Source organism: Meriones unguiculatus, chromosome 10, assembly GCF_030254825.1.
Source record: "Meriones unguiculatus strain TT.TT164.6M chromosome 10, Bangor_MerUng_6.1, whole genome shotgun sequence".
Lineage (NCBI taxonomy): Eukaryota > Metazoa > Chordata > Mammalia > Rodentia > Muridae > Meriones > Meriones unguiculatus.
The window spans coordinates 76,302,406-76,324,518 of record NC_083358.1 but is presented as its reverse complement, the minus strand read 5'-3'; the positions used below and the strand labels follow the sequence as shown (position 1 = coordinate 76,324,518).

General features: G+C 43.3%; 1 protein-coding gene across 1 annotated transcript in view; it reads right to left on the bottom strand.

Annotated features, from left to right (window-relative positions):
* Egf (epidermal growth factor) overlaps nucleotides 1-22,113 on the bottom strand; it is a 74,713-nt gene that overhangs the window by 40,222 nt on the left and 12,378 nt on the right. Inside the window, exons 2-7 of the mRNA XM_021644986.2 lie at nucleotides 20,863-21,062; nucleotides 18,814-18,995; nucleotides 18,213-18,434; nucleotides 17,336-17,538; nucleotides 5,278-5,403; nucleotides 3,601-3,723 (exon numbers count right to left, since the gene is read on the bottom strand). Coding sequence (XP_021500661.1) covers nucleotides 3,601-3,723; nucleotides 5,278-5,403; nucleotides 17,336-17,538; nucleotides 18,213-18,434; nucleotides 18,814-18,995; nucleotides 20,863-21,062 — 1,056 coding nt within the window. The remainder of the gene's footprint in view (nucleotides 1-3,600; nucleotides 3,724-5,277; nucleotides 5,404-17,335; nucleotides 17,539-18,212; nucleotides 18,435-18,813; nucleotides 18,996-20,862; nucleotides 21,063-22,113) is intronic.

The following is a 22,113-nucleotide window of genomic DNA, read 5'->3' as shown; positions in this document are numbered from 1 at the left end:
AAAATATCAATATAAAGAAGAGAAAAGAGCTAGGATTTTGTGAAACTATCCTCAATCTTCTATGAGCTTCTCCAATTTTACATAAAAAGTTTAAAATTGTTAGTCATCAGAATTCCAGAATGTTTTACGTGGAATTTTACCAAGTGATTCTCAAGTTCACCTGAAGTTTACACACGTTAGAAACAGTAAAGGTATTTGTGTGTGATTATATGTACAAAGAGACGCAAAAGGCTCTTAACAAATACCAAAGTGTGTGTCAAGTGCATAGGAATACACCACGTATGTGTGCTAACATGCAACTTACACAGGAAAAAGACAGACGACGCTAGGACAGTTTATTCCAGTCTGAGAGAAACTGAAAGACATGCAAGCTGTAACTCTTACAGCTGCTAGGAGAAAGATGTCAAAGAGTAGAAAGCACTCTTAGTGCCTTTTTAGTTAGGGTTCAGGAAAAACTGGCATGTTCATGGAGGTTGACAAGCAATTGCATGGGGGGTATGAGGGTATCTTTAGAAAAATAATGAGAAAGCTGAGGGTCTGGAAAGCAGTCTTAGGATTTGGTCAGTATCCAAAGAAGGGGTTGGGGCCTGGGCAGAACCTACACTTCTGAGTTAGAACTCAGGAAAGAAAGAAAGAAAAGAGAGAAAGCTCAGATTAGAAAAGACTGCAACTGGGAATAATGTCACACACCTGTAATCCCAGCCACAGGAAGCTGAGGCCGGAGAACCCCAAGATGAGGGCCAATCTACTATCTTAATGAGAGTGTGTCAAAACAAACCCAATGAAATACAACCTTCAAGCACACAAAAGCTTGTGCCCTGGAAGGTGTCAGTTAAAATGGGTGCGCACATCAAAGTCCAATAGCAATACAGAAACGGCTGCAGAGTGGCTTAAGCAAACCCTGCTCTGCGTGAAAATTAACTCCATCAAATTCAAATGCAAACTTAAAATAGCTATCATAAAAGTTCTGGAAGCTTTGAGAATGAATTAGAACTGTATCTGTTATTGCTGGCATTGGATGGGGCCTGTAGTCAACCCATTTACCCAGTCTTTTAGGGTATTCACCAATAGGGCAGAATGAAGTCTCATATGTGCAACAGTGAAAGGTAATTTCCAAACAGGATGTTGTTTATTATCCATCAATTTCGATGAATTTGGTTTCATAAACCCAGATGATATGCAGACAGAACTATTCTCCATCATCTATGAAACAGGACTACATGATAGACATGATTTCAGACATGCTTTTGTACACTAGTCATGCTAACAGAGTCCAATACACACCAGGACTAGAAGACATCGGAATATGAAATCCTAAGTTTGTTCTGGGATAGCCCTCAGAATTCACAATGTTTTTTTTTCTCCCCTCTTTTCAGTAAGTACACTCTAACACAGATGCTCTCCAAACCTAGAAATGACTAATTCACTAGCAAATCATGTCCTCTAATACAAATTTCCACTTATTTTGCCTTATACTGTAAATATCATGTCTTGGGAAAGCAAACAGTTATTGAGAGAAAGTTCTCTTTATAAAAGATTTCTAATTATTAATTAAAAAGAAATGACAGGACAAGAATATTACTTCAAAACTCTTGATGAAATAATAGATCCAGGAAATATTTATTAAAATGTGACTGGTGGGCTCTATAGGAGATGGAGGAACACTGACTAATCTCAAGATACAATGAAACATCAGGGCATTATCTATATCTTGGTAGAAATCCAAATATATTTATAATGTATTCTGGCCAAGAAATCTCAATGCTGAATCTAATCTGGTCTATAGATATAATTACAAGTTTGCAGAACATTGTGGGGACATTTCAAAGGTATAATTAACAAAACCCACAAAGGAAGAAGCTCTGTAAATAAAAATAGTTAATTTAAAGAATTCTATACCAGAGATAAGAAGAATCTGAAAGAGACAGCTACATCAAGCTAACAAATGTGATGCAAACAAATCAATTCTGTAGAGGACTTTAAAAGACAATTTAAACTAGCACCCTCTACAGCACAAGCTTATGGGTACTTGAAGGTTTTATTTTTATTTGTTTGTTACACAATTGAATAATAGAAAAAAATGATATTTGATGCTAGTAAGAATTATTGTCCTCTCTAGATCTTACTGTTTCCCACTTCTTTCCTAAGATTCCCTGCACTCTGCCCAAAGGTTGCCCATAAGTCTCAGCATTTGCATTGATAGTCTGTAGGGCAGAGCCTTTCAGAGGTCCTCTGTGTCAGGCTCCTGATTTGTTCCCTCTTTTCTCCTTCTTCTGATGTCCATCCTCTTTGCCTTTCTGGATAGGAATTGAGCATTTTAGCAAGAGTCCTCCCTCTTGATTAGTTTCTTTAGGTGTACAGATTTTAGCAGGTTTATCCTATATTATATGTCTATATGAGTGAGTATATACCGTGTGCGTCTTTCTGCTTCTGGGATAGCTCACTCAGGATGATCTTTTCCAGATCCCACCATTTACCTGCGAATTTCATGATTTCCTTGTTTTTTATTGCTGAGTAATATTCCATTGTGTAGATGTACCACAATTTCTGTATCCATTCCTCAAGGAGAGCAACAGAACCAAAAAATCTGAGCACAGGGGTCTTTCCTGAGACTGATACTCCAACCAAGGACTATGCATGGATATAACCAAAGACCCCTGCACAGATGTAGCCCATGGCAGTTCAGTATCCAAGTGGGTTCCATTGTAATAGGAACAGGGACTGTCTCTGACATGAACTGATTGGCCTGCTCTTTAATTACCTCCCCCTGAGGGGGAAGCAGCATTACCAGGCTACAGAAGAAAACAATGCAGCCACTCCTGATGAGACCTAATTGATTAGGATCAGAAGGAAGGGGAGGAAGACCTCCCCTATCAGTGGACTTGGGGAGGGGCATGTATGCAGAGGGTGGAGGAAGGGAGGGATTGGGATGGGAGGAAGGAGGGAACCACATGGGGGGATACAAAGTGAATAAAGTGTAATTAATAAAGAATTATTTAAAAAAGGGAAAAAAAACAAAAAAAGAATTATTGTCAAATTTTAAGGATATAACAGTGGTATTGTGATTGTATCTAAAAACTGACATATATTACACAAGGGGATTAGAGTTAATTTTTACATGTAATAATGTATCATGACTACTTATTATCTGCCCCTCTTTTAGTGATATTAGATAATCTCGGTTAAGATAGAAATATGTGTTTGTTTATTTATATAGTTTTATTTCCTTGCCCTGAAGTTTTTTTTCCTTTCCTTTTCTTTTCTTTTCTTTTCTTTTTAATAGGCCTGTGATTGAGCTTAGCTATACATGTGGTTGTTGGCTTTTAAGACAAAGTCCTTCTATGTAGCCCAGGCTGGCCTTGAACTTGTGATTCTCCTACCTCAGCCTTCAGAGTGCTGAGATGACAAATCTGTACCACAATGCGCAGCTTCAGCTAGCCATGTTTTATAAGGCAAAATGAAATACCTTCTCCCCCACCCCCACCCCCCCGGTGATTTTGATGCACACTGCTCATCGAAGACCACCCACTCCGATCACAAACAGCTTAGGGACATAATTGAAAATAAAATAAAATGCAATAATGACTTGTCCCAGCTTACCATGGCATCGTTTCCCGTCAGGAAGCAGAACAAATCCTGCAGGACATGTGCAGTAATAGGATCCGGGGGTGTTTTCACACCCAAGAGTACAGCCATGGTTCTGAAAGGCACACTCGTTCACATCTGCACAACGACAATAGCAGCCCACAGTCACATGTTATCCCTAATTAGCACAAAGAAGGGCACCTCACGCTGGCTTCTCCTGCAGTGCACCATGGGAAGGTTGCTTCTCCAGTGCTCAGAGAGGGCAACATGAATTGGCCCTGTGCCCGCGAAAGTCACTCCCGTTGTGCTAGAGTTACTCAGCACTTTCTCAGGTTTTTCAGTCTGCAATTAACCTTTTATTAAAAGCTAGGGGCTGTGTGTGTGTGTGTGTGTGTGTGTGTGTGTGTGTGTGATTCTGAGGACTGAACCGAGGATCTTTTCGTGTGTTAAGCAAGCACTCTGTCACCAAGCTGCATTTTGTCTCCCTCCCCTTCGTTTGGAGGAAGAGATCCTATGCCTCCACAGCTGGCTTGAACTCAGTATGAAGCCCAGGCTAGCCTTGAACTTCAATCCTGCCATTGCCTCCCTTGAAGCTGAGATCATAATATCTTAGCTAGTTTAGGCTATTTCCTGCTCTGCTTTTGGTCTTTCTCCAGACATTTCTCAACAGCTCTGCTCCGACTGGAGTGTCAGGATTCAGCCCTCTGCTTCTGGGACAAAAGGTACAGCATCAGCTCACTGGGAACAAGCACATGACTCTAACAGGCGTAGGCTGGATGTGCCTGAAGCCAAGCGATTCCAGGGAATGTGTGCACCACTGCACCTTTTAGAAAACTAGTTATTTCTCTAGGGATTATTACATTGGACCAGGAATTTCCGAACAGGAGGAGACCACGATAAGGAACAAGTTGGATTCAGTCTCCAAGGTTCTCTCTAGATCTTGTTGAGTTAAAATGTTTAAGGAACACTCTGTGGGTAAGATGTGTGAGAAATACTCTCAATCTGGTGGTGGCTATAGAATTACTCCTAAAAATATATGAAATGGAAGAAAAGAAACTGTTCATCCTGATATTTTACACAAAGTAAAGAGAAAGAGAGAGGGAGAGAGAGAGAGAGAGAGAGAGAGAGAGAGAGAGAGAGAGCTTTATTGCCTGCACTCAGAAAACTCTGGCTTAACGTTGAAGAGAAGAGCACCTGCTGCTCCTTCAGAGGACCTGAGTTTGGTTCCCATTACCCACGTGGTGGCTCACATCCTTAACAACAGTTCCAGAGGATCCCAAGCCCTCTTCTAGCCTCCTCAGGCACCAGGCACGCATATGGTGTACATATACACGCAGGACCTCATAAACACAAAATAAAAATAATAAACCTTTAAAAAGAAAAAGAAAATCCTGGCCTTTTATCAGCCCCGTGAGCATCTTTCTAGGGGGCTGCGTCCGGCAACAGAAGTCTATAAAGACCTGAGAGTATAACGGAAATTAAAACAGAAGAAAAAGTTCTCTCCTGGGGAAGCAAAGAAGGAAGGAAAGGAGGGATGGAGGGAGGAAGGAACAGATTGAAGTTGGTTTCCCACGGAGGCCCTGGACAGCCCCAGCCCCCACTAATACAAGACACAGACAGGCTTGTGCGCTCCCTCTGCAGAGCGCCTTCCACCTGTCCAAAAGGACAACTCTCGGTGCCTGCGCCCATTACCTTCGCAGGACTTCCGGTCTCGGCTCAAGGTGTAGCCCTCGGCGCATGCGCACGCTTGGGACTTGGGGTCTCGCTCACACAGGCTGTGGCGGCATTGTCCGCTCCTCTGTTTGCAAAGTTCCGAGTCTAAAACAGAAAATGGTTTATTTCAGAGCAAGTGGAGGTGCGTGTTTGTTTGTTTGTTTGTTTGTTTGTTTGTTGACGGAGGGCCACCCTGGAACTGTCGGTTTCGGCGGGGCGGGGCGGGGCGGTGACGTCAGCAGCGGTGTCGCCCAGGGCGCAGCCCCGCGCCCGTCTGCCGGCGCTCAGGATCCTGCAGCCTGGGCTCAAGCCTCTTCTTTCGCCTGATCGTGAGGTTCCTGCCGTCTCTCAGGGTCACGGCAGGACGTCCTAATTAGCGGAGCCGGCGTTTCTTGGTTTGCAAATGAGTTTAACTTATCAGCGCTTTCATCTTGCTTTGCGTTTGTGTATTGGAACTACACATACTACACCTTTAAGAATTTAAAAGCCTCAGTGAGTTTTCTTGACTGAAATATGCTGCAGGTCTGATGCTTGGCTGGTTTTACGATTTAATTTCTTAAAGAAACGGGCTTCGTACTTCATATATACCACTGACATTTGCTCACTCCTGAGTATTTCGCTTTAGCGTCCCGTGTGTTGTGAACTGTCCCAGGGGAAACAATAAAGTACACGCACAGTGAAACGGACGCTCGGGGCAAATTAGCTAGAGTGAGGTTGAGTCAACTAGAACTGCGTGGTAGTGTTAACAGTTGTGGTTTTAACCATAAATTGAGGCTTAGGTTAAATTTACTGCGACAAACAAGTGGCTAATGCGGTACTTTTACTTTTCAGACCCAAGGGTCAAGAATTAACGACAGTAACATGTAACTTTTCAAAAAGTTAACAAGAATTTGGTCTATTTTGCTCCCTCCTACATCTTGCCAATTTTAATCATAGGCCTTTTGTAAAGTGCTTTGGAAATACAGAAGTAAGCCTAAGGGTGAGAGCTGTCAGGAAAGAGGAAATGGCATTATACAAAGCATCATATAATGGCATCATACAGATTGGTTGGCTTCTATCACTCCCCTTGTCAGGGTGAAAACAGCACAGCTTATCCTGACAGGGAAACTGAACTGCATGGGGATTTGGCTGTGGCAACTCTCCTGGTTGCTCAGGTCAGATAAACATCTGGCAATGTGGGATATCATCATGGTTGCGTCTGTCCAGGACCTGGTGCGGATCTCACTCAGTCTAAGCCAGTGACCTCCATGCATTTACATTCAACATCAGTGAGAACTATAGAAAAGGGGACCCCAGGAATCCACACTTTACAGAATCCACCTAGTGTACTTACAGCACGTTAGTTTTAGGTGACTAACTTCTTTTAGTTAATCTGCCTTATTTAAAAAAAAAAATTCTAATTTATTTTTTCAAGTGTCTTGACAGAATTAAACACACAGTCCTGACAACTCACGAGACAAATTCAACACTGTCTACTGGGTACGTTGAGTGGCACTGGATGGTCTTTTGGAGATCGACTCCAAATTTTTATTTCCTTTCTGTGGTTCTATGTCAGTTATGCACAGGCAACTGTTCACATTTCTGTACTTCATTTGTGCTATCAAAACTGCAAGCAGAATTAGGGGCTGGGGATGCAGTTCATTTGGTGGTCATGAAGCCCAGGTTTAACCTCCAGCACAGCACACGATGGGTGGAGAGGGGTACACCTGTAAGCTCTGTGCTCAGAAGGCGGAGACAGGAGAGGAGTGGAAGGTCATCTTTAGCTACGAAGCAAGTTCAAAGCCAGTCTGGTCCTGCAAGTCCTTGTCAAAAGAGAAGAGGAGGAGGAAAAGAAGGAGGAAGAGGAGGAGGAGGAGAGAAATAACTGTTAAACAAAGTTAAACATAAAATGTCTCAAATAATAAAAGTGAACAAATAAAATTAGAAATATATAGTTATTGGAAACAAGATAGAATCATTTCAATTGAAACAATCAAAGCATAAAGCGTGTTTGTTTTGTAACTTTACAAGTGAACATTAAGGCAACAATCCAGAAGAGTCTGTATTGGCCTCTTAATGACACCAAAATGCCACCGCTTCCCTAAGACAGGAAAAAGGAGCTTACGCTTCCTACAAATAGGAAACATTTTTATAAACATTTTTCCACATCCATCATGGTAGGTGATTATAGGATCAAGAACCAGAAAAACCAAGCTCTGTGTCTGCCTCTGACCACAAATCACTATCTCTTTGATCTTCATTTCCAAATCCATGACACAGAGGTATTGAAGTAGAAACTCCCTGACAGCTCTCTCTTTTTATTTTAAATTTAATTTATTTTTGCAGTGCTAAGGGCCAGCCTCAGGGCTTTGTACACACTTGGCGAGTACTCTACCACTGAGCTACCTTCCCAGGTCTTTCTTCCCCCTTCCCAAACAGGGTCTTGCTCTGTAGCCCAGCCTGACCTCAGTTGTCCAGTCCCCATACTCAGTCTCCTCAGCACTAGGGTGAGTGCTACGAACCGCAACACCCAGCCATCCTTTCAGAAAAAAATTATAGGGATTCTAAACAGAATTAACTGTTTATTGCAATTCCTCTAAATTTACACCTTAAAGACCTCAAACCTGATGACTGCTTAGTATAAGATAACAGAAAACTTAAACTGATCGATGAAGTAAACACTTGTTGGATTTTACTCTAGATGCCTTACTGTCTATCTTAATTTTTGTTTCTATTCCATTATTCCTGGGAACTATCATCACCATCACTATAGTTATGTAGACGTATCTTGGTTCCATGCTTTTAATTGGTGAGCGTGTGTGGTAAGTCATATACTTTTCTGATGTTAATTGTCTCAGTAGAGCCTAGAGTGGTGTCCTGAAGGTGGTCCTGGCATCCGCACCCTTTATGGTTTGCCCTTGAATTCCCAGTCAACCTTACAGATCGAACTGACACCCTGACAGCTCTACTCTGCCCTCTGCTGGTGGCTTCAAACGACAATCACTATTAGCATAAGCCACTCAAGGCCGAGCACAGGTGGGGAAAATGATCACTGTTCTGTGGCTACGCTGATTGCATGACCTGAACTCAGATGCTAAACACTTAAAAGGTCATCTTAGGAAGCTGCCAAACCCAGGATTGTCAGTTATATTTTTGTTTAATCTTCTTAATCGTCCCTTCTTTAGCTTCAAAATCGGCCAGAGCTAACACTCAAAATGCTGCGGCTGTCCTCAGATAACACCTCTTTGCAGAGCCTGGCAGAGGGCTTAACTGCCCTCACGGTCAATTAAAGCTCCTGACGGGGGAGTCTAATGCCCACAGCCCGCTGTGCCTACAGTCACTGCTAACTGGGCACACGGGCCGTCAGGAGCAGTCCTTCAGCTCAGTAAGTCACAGTTGTTCCTGGCCCAGTTCTAAAGCAGAGCCCATGGGGTTGCCTAGCCTGCTCCCCCCCACACCCTCCGTGCTCTTTTCTATCTCAAATTCTGTGTAAAAGTCACCCCACCAACACAGTCTTTTTAGTCTTTTTTGTTCAAGACATTTACCCTAATGATTATTTGTTTGTTTGTTGTTTGTTGTTGTTTTGAGACAGGGAACTGTCCCGGAACTCTGTTTGGCCAGGTGGACCAGGCTGGCCTCAAACTCACAGAGATCTGCCTACCTCTGCCTCCTGAGTGCTGAGATTAAAGGTGTGTGCCACCACCTTTAATGATTCTTATAACTAAATATTTGGCATTCCTTAAATATATAGCACATATCAACAAAAATTAAACTACCATTTTATAAAGTAAATTCTGATACTTAATTTTCAGGACAAACAATTGGAATATTTACAACAAATATTTTCTCTTTTACATATCAAGAACTGGAATTTTGTGCTGGGCTCAGTGGCACACACCTGTGATCCCAGCACTCTGGGAGGCAGAGGCAGGCAAATCTCTGTGAGTTTGAGGCCAGCCTGGTCTACAAAGTGAGTCCAGGACACCCACAGAGAACCCCTGTGTGGGGAAAAAAAAATGGAATTTTGTCAGGGATCAAATAAGCATAGAACTTTGACTCAACCTTCGAACTTTTGAATGCAGACTACACTTTTTGTCATGTATATATGGAGTGTGTGTATGTGTGTGTACATACATACTTAAAATGCTACAGTGTGTTTACATCTCTGTAAAACCTATGATTATATTTTTGATTGGTTCATTGCCTTTCTTACTGTCCAGTTCTCATAAATAATTGCCTGAACCTCCTCAGAGATGTCCCAGAGTATCTAGTATAGATTTGTGTGTGTGTGTGAATAAACACACAAAGAAAGAAGTACAAGAATTACCATTTTGCGCTACTGAAATCTTAAAACAAACAAATCACCTGAACAGAGTTTGGCTACCTGCTACTTTTATCCTTCAGGATTCCTGTAAGAATTAGAACATAAAGCAACCAATGGCTTTGAAGCAGTTGAAAAATAAGTGCTTTGGGTCTGGGGACGTAGCAAGCTTTTGCCCAGTATGTCCCTGTGTTCAATCCCCAGAAGTGGGGGTTGGGGTGGGAGGAGTATTTCACTCTTATAATGCCACTCCCTCTCTTATTTTGTGCCCATTTCTGGCAAGCCTGGCCACCCCGCAGAATGAAGGTGGGGAACGCAGGTGCGCATGACTCTACACTCACTGTCTCCGCCTCCATATTGCCTGTGTCCCCAGTAGCACAGGGGCTGCACAATCCAGAGGTCATTCTAAGCCTGGGCCTTGCATTCCAGACCTCCAGGGTCAGCATCTCCTCGGGGAGAGGAACCTAGCATCATCTTTCCCATGCAGAAAAGCCTCAGATGAGCTCCTCTGGGGAAAGACCCTGCAATGTGCATATCAGAGGATAATAACAACCAATAGAAACATACCAGTCACACAGACAGTTTATAAAAGATGCTTTGAGTGATACTGGGAAACTCTTTATTCTGAATGTATGTATGTCAGAGGAAAGAATCAAGCTTTGAGTTTACATTTGCTATAATAGCTCCTCGTAGCAATAATATATTTGACATAAAGATTCCTCTCTGTATAAGACTGACTTCTTCCTGAATAAACTGCATTGAAAAAAAAAAAGACTGACTTCATTTTGAACTCTTAATTTAAAAAAAAAAGGCACTAATGAAATAGGCACAGATCAGTAGCTTCTAAAGCCATTGTGCAAAGGGCTGACGGGAAATTTTACAGATGATAGGCCAAGGGGCAACTTCTGACCCGTTGGTTAGCCAAAAACAGAATGGGAACTGTCCTCTGTGTGTCCATAAATTGTTACAATAGGAGGTGTGCGATGCCACCTGCAGTCTTACTCCTATTCTGGGGAAAAAAAAAAAAAGTCGACTATTATCAGGCTTCTGGGACCAAAGTGACAATTCTGAGAACAACAGGGAAGACAAGCGTGTTAAGTGACACCAGAGTGACACTGTGTAGAGCATTTAGAAAGTGAACAGTGCTCCAGGACAGATGAGCTGGTTTCTTGAACAAACACATGACAAGAAAAAGCCACAGGTGAAAGAATAAACAGAGGCCCCACCAGCAGGCATATGGGAACCAGCAAGGGATGAGCACTCACGGCAAACAAGGAGACATAAAAAGATAAAGAGCAATTTCAAGTATTTAAAAGGCATTTCAAATGGCAACCATTTGGCGACAGGGGAAACCTGTGTTGTGAAGCCAGCTTTGCTCAAGCCAGTGCTTTGCTTGCCTGGTGACACGGGTCTTTGCCACTATCTATGAATGATAGAACAATCCATTTTTTATTAAGAATTTCTGCAAAAAGTAGCTTACGGAGTTAAAGAAATACAGTGGTATTTTGTGCATGAGCTGATAGTAAAAATCTTTCATGACTATCCTTTTGAAACTCACTTTTAATCTCGAAACTAGAATCTACATCTAAGGAAACAGAAGAAAGCAAAAATATTAACAGCAATAGAATCAGAACTTTTACAAATGAGAAGTTCAGCGTGAGATCTTACCATTAATAGTGTGCACACAGAAGTCCCCTGCTGGGTTAAGTGTAATGGCATAAGATCAGGGCAGCAGGGAGAGCTGGCTTCCAAGCCAGAAGAAAGGAGCTCCGAAAGGGGGTGGGGTATGAGAAGGATTTTCTGTTCATAAACTACCCGAAAGGGGAGGCATTAACTCCACCATCTTTAGCCAACAGGAGGCATGGATAGATGGTGCTGTAACAGATAATGTTTTTCTAAAACAGTTCACAGAAATCTATGCCATCAAATGACTGATAGAGTGAGAGTCCAGTGTGGGGAGGTCAGCGCCAATCAGGCTGAGTTCAAATCCCAAGCCCACCACAGTGGAAAGCACTGCCATGTGTCTGAACTTAAATAGTACTCAAATCGCACCCTCGACCATAAAGTTGTCATGAAGTTAGATGACACGGTGCAGGGAAGGCCCCAACTAAAAAAGTCTGGGCAAACGCAGCTGCTCTTAGGCTTGAAGGCAATGTGCTGAGATACCTATCTTGAAAACCCGTTCCTTCTAACTGAGGGAAGAGCATGCCAAGGCAGGGGGTGAGGGAGACATTCACACTTGTTTTTCTGGCTCTTGTTAAATTCCTCTTGGCTTTGGAGGACAATGGAGAGCTGTATTCCCTGCCTCAGGTACTAAGAAAGTTTAGAAAGATTGACAATGAGAGTTAGGCATGCTGGGTGCCGTCAGAATGGACAGCTCCTCTAAGAGCACATTCTCTGGAAATACATTCTCAGAACTCTGGGGAGCAGCTACTAAGCTGGTCAGGAAAGGTGTTCTTGAAGGAAACAGTGTGGGAGCTGTTTCTCAGAGGATAAGAAGAGGGCCAAGGAAGGGGAGGGGAGGAAGAGAGAAGGGGAGAGGAAAGGAGAAGAAAAGAAGAAAGAGAAGAGAACAGAAGGAGAGAGAGGAGGAGGAGAGAGAAAGGATGGGGAGGGGAGAAGGCAGTGTTCATAAGTGTACTGAGTAGCCTGGTAGAAAGAAAGCCGTCCTCAAGAAGAATGTCAAGTCTTTGAGGCTGGCCAGGGCAGGGAATGGATAACATCTCGATAGAAAATGAAGTCCAGATCCTTGTGAGATACAGAGCTGTGAAATGAACAGAGGAGGTGGGATATCTACCTTCCGGGGGTGGGGCAGTGGGGAAGAGAGCTGTGGGAGGGGGCACAAGAAGCTTTGCTTCCAGGTGTGAGATTATTAGAATCTGGAGGTTGGGGCATCAAACAGGGAAGAAGGTTTCTAGTCTGGGAGATGGGTACTGATGCCTTTCACTGAGCTAGGGAGACTGGAGAGGCAGGAGATAGCGAGGTGGTGGTCAGAGTTCACAGGTCAGACATTTTCTTTGGTGCAAAGAGCTCCAGGTGGGATGTGAAGGCAGAAGTGAAGGCCTTGATGAAGATGCTCTGCAATGGAATGCATGCGTGAACCCTGACCCTGCAGGATGCACAGAGCAAGTGAGGAAAGCTCTCAGAAACTCTCCAGCCAGATCGTCAGAAGCAGTGGCTTTCCTTCTTCCTCCCAGGGTGAGAAGGCAGCAGCCGGAAGCTCCTGTAACTGAAGCTGGCCCATCTTAGCACAGGAACAAAGGATGTGCACAGGACCAGCACAGCAATCTCCCTGGAGAGCTTTACGGCTTTGCTCCTGTGAGAGCAGCACCTCTGCCTGGGTCCGACAGAGTCTTCACAGGATTCCTCCCTCTGTGATAGTATGTTTAAGTCCCACATGTTTTGAATCAATCTGCCCCGGCCACTTTCCCCTGTAAAACATCTTTAAAACTTAAATTTTACCTAGAGCTCAAAATTGGGTCTGCATTAGAAAGGATAGATTTAAGTCATGGATGGCTATATAAGAATTAAGTGGGGGAAAGGCTACAGGCTAAGTGGTCCTTAGAGAGCAGCAGTGCATCTAATCACGTGTGACTTCCCACTGGAGGAAAGTCAGCCTGCTTAAACAACTTGTTGAACCTAGCATCTCAGAGTTACCTGACCTTGGAGGGACCTCTCCAGAGCACATGCACAAATAGCCAGTTAGATTCCACAGAACTAGAATCTTATAGTGCATCCATGATAAGAAACAGCTTAGCCATTTGACAAGAAGAAATAAGTTCAGGGGTGCTCTTATTTGCATCAAGTACTTACATTTCCTACAATAAAAATGTCAGCTAGGTCGCAGCCAGTATCCCAAGTATCTCCATTGATGTGGCTTCACAACTAAATGCCTCCTAAACCCACATGATGCCGACCACCTCCCAAGGGAACTCCAGGTATAGGCAAATGTTGGTATAATGTTTGTTTTTGTTTTTTTTTTTTAATGTATACACCTTACCCTTGTTCATTCAAATACTGATTTCTCCCCCACCCTACCGCAACTCTCTGGTTTCAATCCGGATATTGCATTGTGATACTCATTCTAAGCATCCTGTGTCAACTCTTGTGTAAACAGGACAAAATAAAGCAACTAGACACAATGTTGAGCAGGGAGGAGCCAGAGGACAGGAAAGAGGAGGGCAGGAGCCAGAAGGCAGGAGATGAGTGGGAGGAGAAGGGGTGAGAGGAGAGCTAGGAGAGCAGAGCTAGAGGAGAGATCTTGGAGGATGTGGAGCATGAACCAGACCTAAGATTTCACAAAAAGCAAGTATAATGTGGGAAATCTAAATGTTAGGAAACTGAGGGCTTGGAGGTTTAGGAGGGAGTAAATATTGCCCAGCATTGTGTTCTAGGTTAACTAAAAACCCCGTCTCTGTGTGGTGATTTGGTTATACAGCTGTTTAAGATTAATAGCAGGCTTTACTAGAAGATAAACCAATAGTAAATATTAATAACTTCATACAACAGGCAAACCTGAGGAAATTGACCCAGCAGTCTCTAAAGAAGCATGCCTTAACAACTGAAAGGTATCTGGTACCCTGAGGACCTGATAAAAGGTACATGGTCATTTGTTCCTTAGGGGAAACAATGCCATATTTCAAATGTTTCATCTAACAAATAAGATCAAAGAGTGCACTGCCTCCCCACCCCCCAATCCCTGGTGAAGAATCCCTGTTCTCTAATGCATTAAAAACAATTTAAACATAGTTAATGATGGTCAGTGTAGCAATGCTCTTGAAATCCGAAGGTGCCTAGCACATGGAAGATCACATCTAGGTCAGTGACTGGAGCCAATGCCCACTGCCAGCTGAACGCTACATACCAGGTTTTTCTGGTTTTGCACTGGCCTTGGCCAAGGCCAGTTGTCATGTGGTTTGAGGCTGCTCTTCCATAAATCCTAGAGTTTTCTCCTGAAATTCATGCGTTCAACAGTCTTACTTGAACCCTTATCAAAGGAGCTGGCCAAGAGTGAGGGCTTCTGGAGAGAAACCCTGCTTATGGTGGAGAGAGCAGAATCTGAGGTATTGATCATCCCCCACCCCTATCACATAAGCTAAGAACTGAGAAAACACCTGTAGTCACTAGCTAGCTATCTAGTTACGGAAAAGCCACTCCACGTCTTCAGTTGATGAACTATGAAATACATACAGTTATCCCATCTGCCCCGTGCCACATTGCTATTTGATGAACCAGTACGATAACACACATGAAAGCACTCCGGAAGCCGCAGGGTTCCATGCAAACATGGAGGAAGTTGGTGGTGCTGACCAAGATCCATAACTTATTTAATAAATAAGAATAATTAACAGAAACAACTAAGGCCAATGAGCACCTACTCAAAGCAACGGTTCTGCTTTCACTGCCCATCACCTGTGCTCCGTGAGCTCTAGCTGAAGGCAGTGAGTCAGGTTTTCTATGGGAAGTATCTCTCAGTCTTCAGGTTCACAGAATTCACATGTGGACTATTTTGGCTTTTTTTTTTTTTTTTTTATGGAGTTGCTGCCAGGTTGTTGCAATTTAAGGCACTACTCCTCAGAGTTCTTCACTTCTTGCATTGGAAGCATCACTGTTACAAAAGTTTAACTTCCTAGCTCAGTTTTAAAGCCAAACAAAAAAAGAGTCTCACTATTAGTTACCTGTGTGTGTAACAAATAACGAGGTGAGCCCCCCACCCCCCCACACACCTTGGTTCCAGCCTGCCTTCCACAAGCCCATGCCACCTGCTTGGCCCTGCAGTTCCCTTTAGGAGCCACGTCCAGACATGTACAAGCACGTGCAGCACAGACCAATAGTCCCTAACATGTCAGCGCTATCACCAAACCGTAGTGGCCTCCAATCGGAAGGATGCACCACAGGCAGCCTGAAGACCTGAAGGAAATCTCCCCTCACCCCTTACAAAGGGTGAGGACACAGAGCAGGGCCAGATCCAAGGTGAGTTTCAATCTGAATGCCGAGGAAAGCCTTATGGATTCTGAAAGGGTTAGACTAACTTTGTAACCTATATGTCTTCTAACGCCTATAGTTTTGAGTTTTAGGTCCAGGTTAAGCTAAAGCCTCTTAGTACCTTTTCAGAGAGTGAAGGAATGTGACCCTATCTGTAAGGACAGATATTAAAAAAAAGGGCAAGCAAGCAATGACCTTCACTCAGCAAAAGTAGGACCAGACCCTTGTCCTTGAGATAGCGTTTCTTAGCAACGAACCTAGACTTCTGAGTAGCTTTTGACCTCCAGCCAAAAGTCTGTAGCCCCTAATCTTCAAGGAGGAGCTAACCACCCCCACCTTAAATTGCAGCTGCAACCACACTTGGCAGGACTGGCCAAGCTTGAGCACCTAAGACTAACCAATTATCTTACTTTATAGCTTCCTCATCCAATCCTAAATTGCCAAAACTGCAACTTCAAATTTCCTGCAATTTTTCTTTTAAAAACCTAAAGGCCTTTGTTTCCCGGTGCCACTCTTTGCTGACCGGCAGGGGTGACCCCGTTGTACAATGGTTAATAAACCTCTTGCTTTTGCAACGAGTCTTGGTCTGGGGGAGTTTCTGGGAAGGGCGCGATTGAACTCCTGAGCTGTGAGACCCCAGGTCTTACATTTTCAAGCAGTAGAGTGGGTGGATCAGATTTGTTATTTGGAGGCAAGAGGAGGGGACACAGCTCAGTTAGTGACTGAACACTCTAGCAGGCAGGGCAGGACAGGCTGCTGGTGAACATGGTGGAGCAGAGAGAGCATTGCACCTCTGACACGCACTTAAGAGGCGGAATGGAGGGAATTCGGTGGGAGAAATTGAGAATGTCAGACTGTGCCCCCCAAAATATTGAGAGAGTTGAGCTGAGGGCGATTAAGCCTTTTCAGGCGGAGGCGCGCTTTCTGCCCCTACCCCCCATCTCCTTGCCTAAGGCAAGACAAAGCCTCACAAAGGTGTCCCACAGGGAGAGCAGTAATAAAACTACCAGTCAGAAGCTCTGTGCATGAAGACAGTCCTCGCTGTCTGGACAGTAACAGTCCCAAAGTGCCTTTGTCTGCCACTGATTTTCCTCCCCACAGAGGCCACTAGGAGGGACTCAGAGACCTTTTGTTTTTTTCTGTCATGTCACTTCCCTAAAAATTTACTGTTCTTCCATGAGGATACGCTCTAAGTGGCCATGTGTTCAGATAGGTCTTTTCTGATAGCCAACCAAATAGCACCTCACACCTCAGCTTTGCTCTCAGTGTACCCTTCATTGAACTCATTACAAGGTGTAATTATGCGTTAACTTGCTTTTTTATTTTTTTAAAATTCTGTCTCCCATCTGCTAATAAATTACACGCAAGTATTTCAAGTTAAGCCACCTTACTTTGTTTCATTGTTTAGGCTTTTAATCTACCATATAATATAGACAATGGTGACTCAAAAGTAAGTAAATCTTAAGCAGTAAATGTTAGGCAAATAAATAAATTACTAAATCTAGTCACTTCCCAGGTTTAATTTCTTTAGGAACCCTGAATGCCTCCCTCATATGTGTGAAGACAAATGCTATTAAATGTGTGCTTTCCTCTTTTAAATCTGCCTGTTGTTACAGGACTATGTCTTAACTAAAGACGGATGAAGGTTGAATAAAAAAGCCACCCTCCTACATAATTCCTCAGTGTCTAGCTTGAGCCCGTGGGTAAGTGGTGACTTCGTGGCAGGCCCTTCTGAGGTAACCAGCGACTCACCAGAGGCCTGAGCTCTGTCCTCTCTCCGGGGCTGTACACGAGGATCCACTACTTTGAGTCCTCCCGGCAGCACAAAGGATGCGTTGAGGTTAATTCTAACCATGTCCTTTCCGGTGTGCTTGTCGGCTATCCAGATTGCCTTCTTTTTCAATGTTGAATAGAAGATACGGTCACCAAAAAGAGCCATTGCAAACAAACTGTGCCTAAAAACAACCAGAAAAAAAGGGGGGCGGGTTTGGGGAAAGGAGAGGATTAAATGGCAGAACAGGCATTACTTGAATTTTTAAAGCCAAATCCCCCACCTTATCTTTCTTTGTTTGAATTTTAGTCATTTATCTTCATTTTCTAAACTTCGGTTTAGCAAAACATACTAGGTTTTGATTTTGGTTCAAGCCATCATACTCAGAACTAACAGGATAAAACTTTTAGTTCCACCTCTTTTCTGGTGATGAAAATGGAGATGAAACCAGGAGTAGGGTGTGAGTAGGGGCTGGTTTTGATTGCTTCACACCAGGCTAAGTTTTGCTCCTCCCACAAGCTGGCTCCATAGCAAGTCTCCAGAGAGACAATGCTTCACAAACAAATTGCAAAATGGCTCCCAACATGTGGGAGCTTATCATAGGCCACACACAATGCTAAATTAGTCACATTACTTCCTTCATCTTCATAGTGACACCAACAAACAGGTACTGTTACCATATCTACATTATAGAGAACAGGAACTACTAAATAACCTGCCCAGGTCACTCGCCAGTTATTAATTGGTGACTCTGTGTGTAAGTAGTCTACCCTAGTAGTGGACAAGAGTAAAATTAACTTATCACACCAGCCTCAAATGGCGCCAACTGTTTTGCTGCATTTCAGAAGCATAACTTACTGGATTTGATGTCTGATAAGGGAGCCACCGTTGTAATCACAGGAACGAACGTGAGCATGGCTTCCTTCTCCACTGTCCTGAACCCAAAACAGCCGTTTGTCAAGGATATCCAGAGTCAGTACCGATATCTTCTCTGGTGTCTCCAGCAGTGTTCTCTCATAAGCACCGCCCAGATCTGCTCTGTGAAGGTGGCCGGGCACTTCTGAAGACCAAAATATTAACCTGGGGATGAACACACCACACACAGCCTTAACTGAAGAGAGTCAATAAAGTGGGGGCTCAGGGCTTCACCTCTGCTGCCTGCCCAGGGGGAGGCTGACTGTTTTAAATGAAAATTCAAATAGGAGTATGAATTTTTATTGTAAATCCCATGCGGTTTGAAAGAAAACTAAGCTTTTGTAGGAGAACATCAGGCCGGGAGGAGTATCTAAAGAGTTTCAACCCAGCCACTTGTTTTGGAGAAAATGACACCTGCGTTTCACTCAAAAGAGGTCCTTTTGCCTTTCAAGTGATACGATTTAGGATTCTTGGTAAGGTCTAAATTCTTGGTAAGCTCATTTCAATTTCCTTGAAAACAAAGCAAAACAAAACAGGGTTTTACCTCTCGATTGGATCCACTGCTATATATGCTGGACGCTTTAGGGAACCCAGGAGAACTCGGGCATTATTCCCTCTCATATCTGTTACAGTGATGACTCCTTCCTGCTCATCTGCCCAGAGCAGCTCCTCATCTACCCAGTTTATGGCCATCCCAGAAACATTCTTCTCCACACTGCACACTGCCTGCAAAACCAAATTCCAGTATCATAAAGAGTTACAATTCACAATGAAGTTGCTTCTTTATGGCACATATGAAGTCTTTACTTTAGTGCTTGCCATTTTGGTGTGTTTCCTGCGTCTTTCAAATGATGAAATAGTAGTCACAGAGTGAGTTTGTTTTGATTTGGCCACAGGCACCCTTCCTTGTGAATAGGGTATTCGCCACAGCCTCCAGAAGCAATTTTGTTAGGGAACCTTGTTTTCTTTTGCTCCACCCTTCTCCCACCAAGTGCCTTTCCTCTTGTGGATCTCAAAGAGAAACAGGGTTTTTCTTTATATATATTTGGCTGCTCTTTGCATTTTCTTGAAAGAACCAATAATTAAAAAAAATAAAATAAAAATCAACCTGTATCCTTGCAGCCTGGGCAAGTCAACTAGTCCTTTGGGGCTTGGACAGTGCAAGGCAGAAGGAAGCCTTGGTTTTTACACTGACAGGTTTCTGTGGTGCCATAAGCCTACTACCATTGTGGTTCCAACTCCCTGCAGAACGTCACTGAGCTTGACTGAGCTTGGGGCTGGGTAGAGACTGCAGTCTCAGAGCTGTGCTAGCTCCCAAGCGGAGCCACCCAGGCAAGCCTTAAAACAACTTCATTCTCATATTAGCGCTCCCATTTAAATTGCTCTCACATTCAGTATGTGCCGTTCTCTTAAGTATTGTTTTAACCACAGCAGCCAGGATACCGGTGAGCTGTTAGGCACCAGGCCAATCCTCTCCTAAGGACTTGACATAAATCCACAACTGCTTATGCTCTTTCCCTTGTTTGGTGACAGGGAGCCTCCAAATTCTCAGATATCCATGCTGTCCTAGCGGATGGCTGGAGAATATGGAACAGCCAAACTTGTTAAGGTGAGGCTGGCCGGTATCAGAGATGTGCTAAAACAGATTTGTACCTAATTGAAACTTTTAGGAATAATTGGAAGGAGGGAGGTTTGTTCCGGAAGAAAAAAAAAAAGAAAAACCCAAACAATGTGCACTTTGTGTTGGGAATAAATGCTTGAGGTTCTGCTAAGCACCTGCTTTCTGTAATCCCTCTCCAGCACACATTCCTCCTGGGACTCACTGCTGGGTTCTACCAGTTGAAGAGAAAGATTAAGGGTCTTTTGTATGTACTTGAAATACAACACTTTTTATCTACGCTCAGCTTCATCCCCCACCCCACACCGTGGAGAGTAGAAAGACTTTGGGACTACAAAGGCTTTTTTTTTTTTTTTCTCCCAAAATGTCAGCCAATTTTTTTTTCCCTAAGTGAGAAAAAAAATGAGTACAGATAAAACAGACTTTCTTGACCTCAGCACTATTGACACTTTGAGTTAGACAGTGCTTCCCTATGGGGCTGTCCCGCACAGTGAGGATGCTGATCCACAGCCTTGCCTTAGGTCTACCAGATGCCTCCTGTCTTACTTAGTTGTGGCCGCTAAGTAAAAAGGATGTCTGTCAAATATTTACAGAGGGACAAAACTGGCCTAGGTCCAAAATGCAAATAATATCTTCATAGTGGCTGACTTAACCAGATCAGATGTTTTCAAAACTGTATTTCCTTTCTCATGTTCTTTTAGAGGCTTTGCAAATATCAATTTGTAAGCTTAATCAATAGTATAAAACCGCAGACGTGGATTAAATGCCTACATTTAACGCATGCACGTTTGAACCATGATGTATTTTCATTTATGTCTCCATCCAGGTACTAAGTACTGTTTAGCTTCTGAGATTAGGCCCATTCCGAAAAGTGTGACCTTAGATAAATTATCTGTACATTGGAAATACAGTATGTCACATTTGTCAGCTTTTGTACACATTCCTCCCATACCCCAGCTGATAACAGTACTTTACCTCTTGCCTTGACCCATTAAGGAAAACTCTTTGCAAAAGCCGTCTTTCTAAATCCACCCAATAGAGTCTCTCCTCCTTGTAATGAAAATCCATGACCACCGAGATGCCGGCATCTGCCACCAACTGCTGCTCATTTGTTCCTTCCGGGTCAATCCGAGAGATGCTCTTTCCATGTGAGAAAATTAGGAAGGGTTTAGGACCTAAGCGGGGAGAAAGAAACCAACTTCTAGATTTTCAGTGATATTTAATCTGATCCACATAAAACACTTCCCTTGACAATATATGCCGAATTAACTTAAATTTCTAGTCCTGTGTCTTAACTAAAAGCTATTTTATACAGATTATTGGAATATGGGTGCGTATTCAGACAGGACCAATAGGGGAAAGAGGAGGACTCAGGAGGCCTATAAAATGCCCAACCCAATGTCTGTTTATTGGCTTCCCAGCATTGGCGTCTCCCATTCTGAGTGTCGAAAGCTGCTGTACACCCTTTCTCAGGGGGTCTTCTGTCTTTCCCTGTCATTCAATTCTTTGTTCATGCCAAGGAACAAACTCAGAAGCATTCCCCTGGACAACTGCCAATATCCCCATTACAGACAGGCTACGTTATCCATAAAACACAGGATAGCAAGGTAAATTTTGAATTACACACACAGATAGAAATTCTCTACTCTAAAATTCTGACATTCCAAGTGCTTCAGAAATCCCAAACCATGAACATGACGTCAAAAGTGGAAAGTGCCATACCTGATCAAACAGGCAGACTAAAACTTTGTATAAAGTCATCTTCAGGCTACATCTGTAAATGAGGTCTGTCTGTAGACTCAGGTACTATTCTCAATATAGCTCATTATGTATATGCAAATACTTTAAAATCCAAAAAAATCTAAAACATTTCTGGCCCCCAGGCACTTTGAGTATAAGACCAATCTAAATGTTATACATCCTCACACTCAAAGCTTATTCTCTGTTTATCTGGAATTAATTTCAGCAGGCACCTTGAATTTTCATTTATGGGACCTTAGCAAGTAGACTGCCTGCCTCTCTGGTCCAGCTCTGAGCTCTACCTCCACTCCTGGAGCCCTTTCCTATTAGATCAAGGCCACCTTCTATTCTGACTTCCCACATATCAGTATTGGGACGGAAACCCAATTCCTCCTGCAGAACGCTCAGCATGAATTACTGGGTGGGTTTGTCTTTTACACTCTGAAGTGAATCAGAGGGTAGTCTCATTTCCTAGAGGGAGTCCTT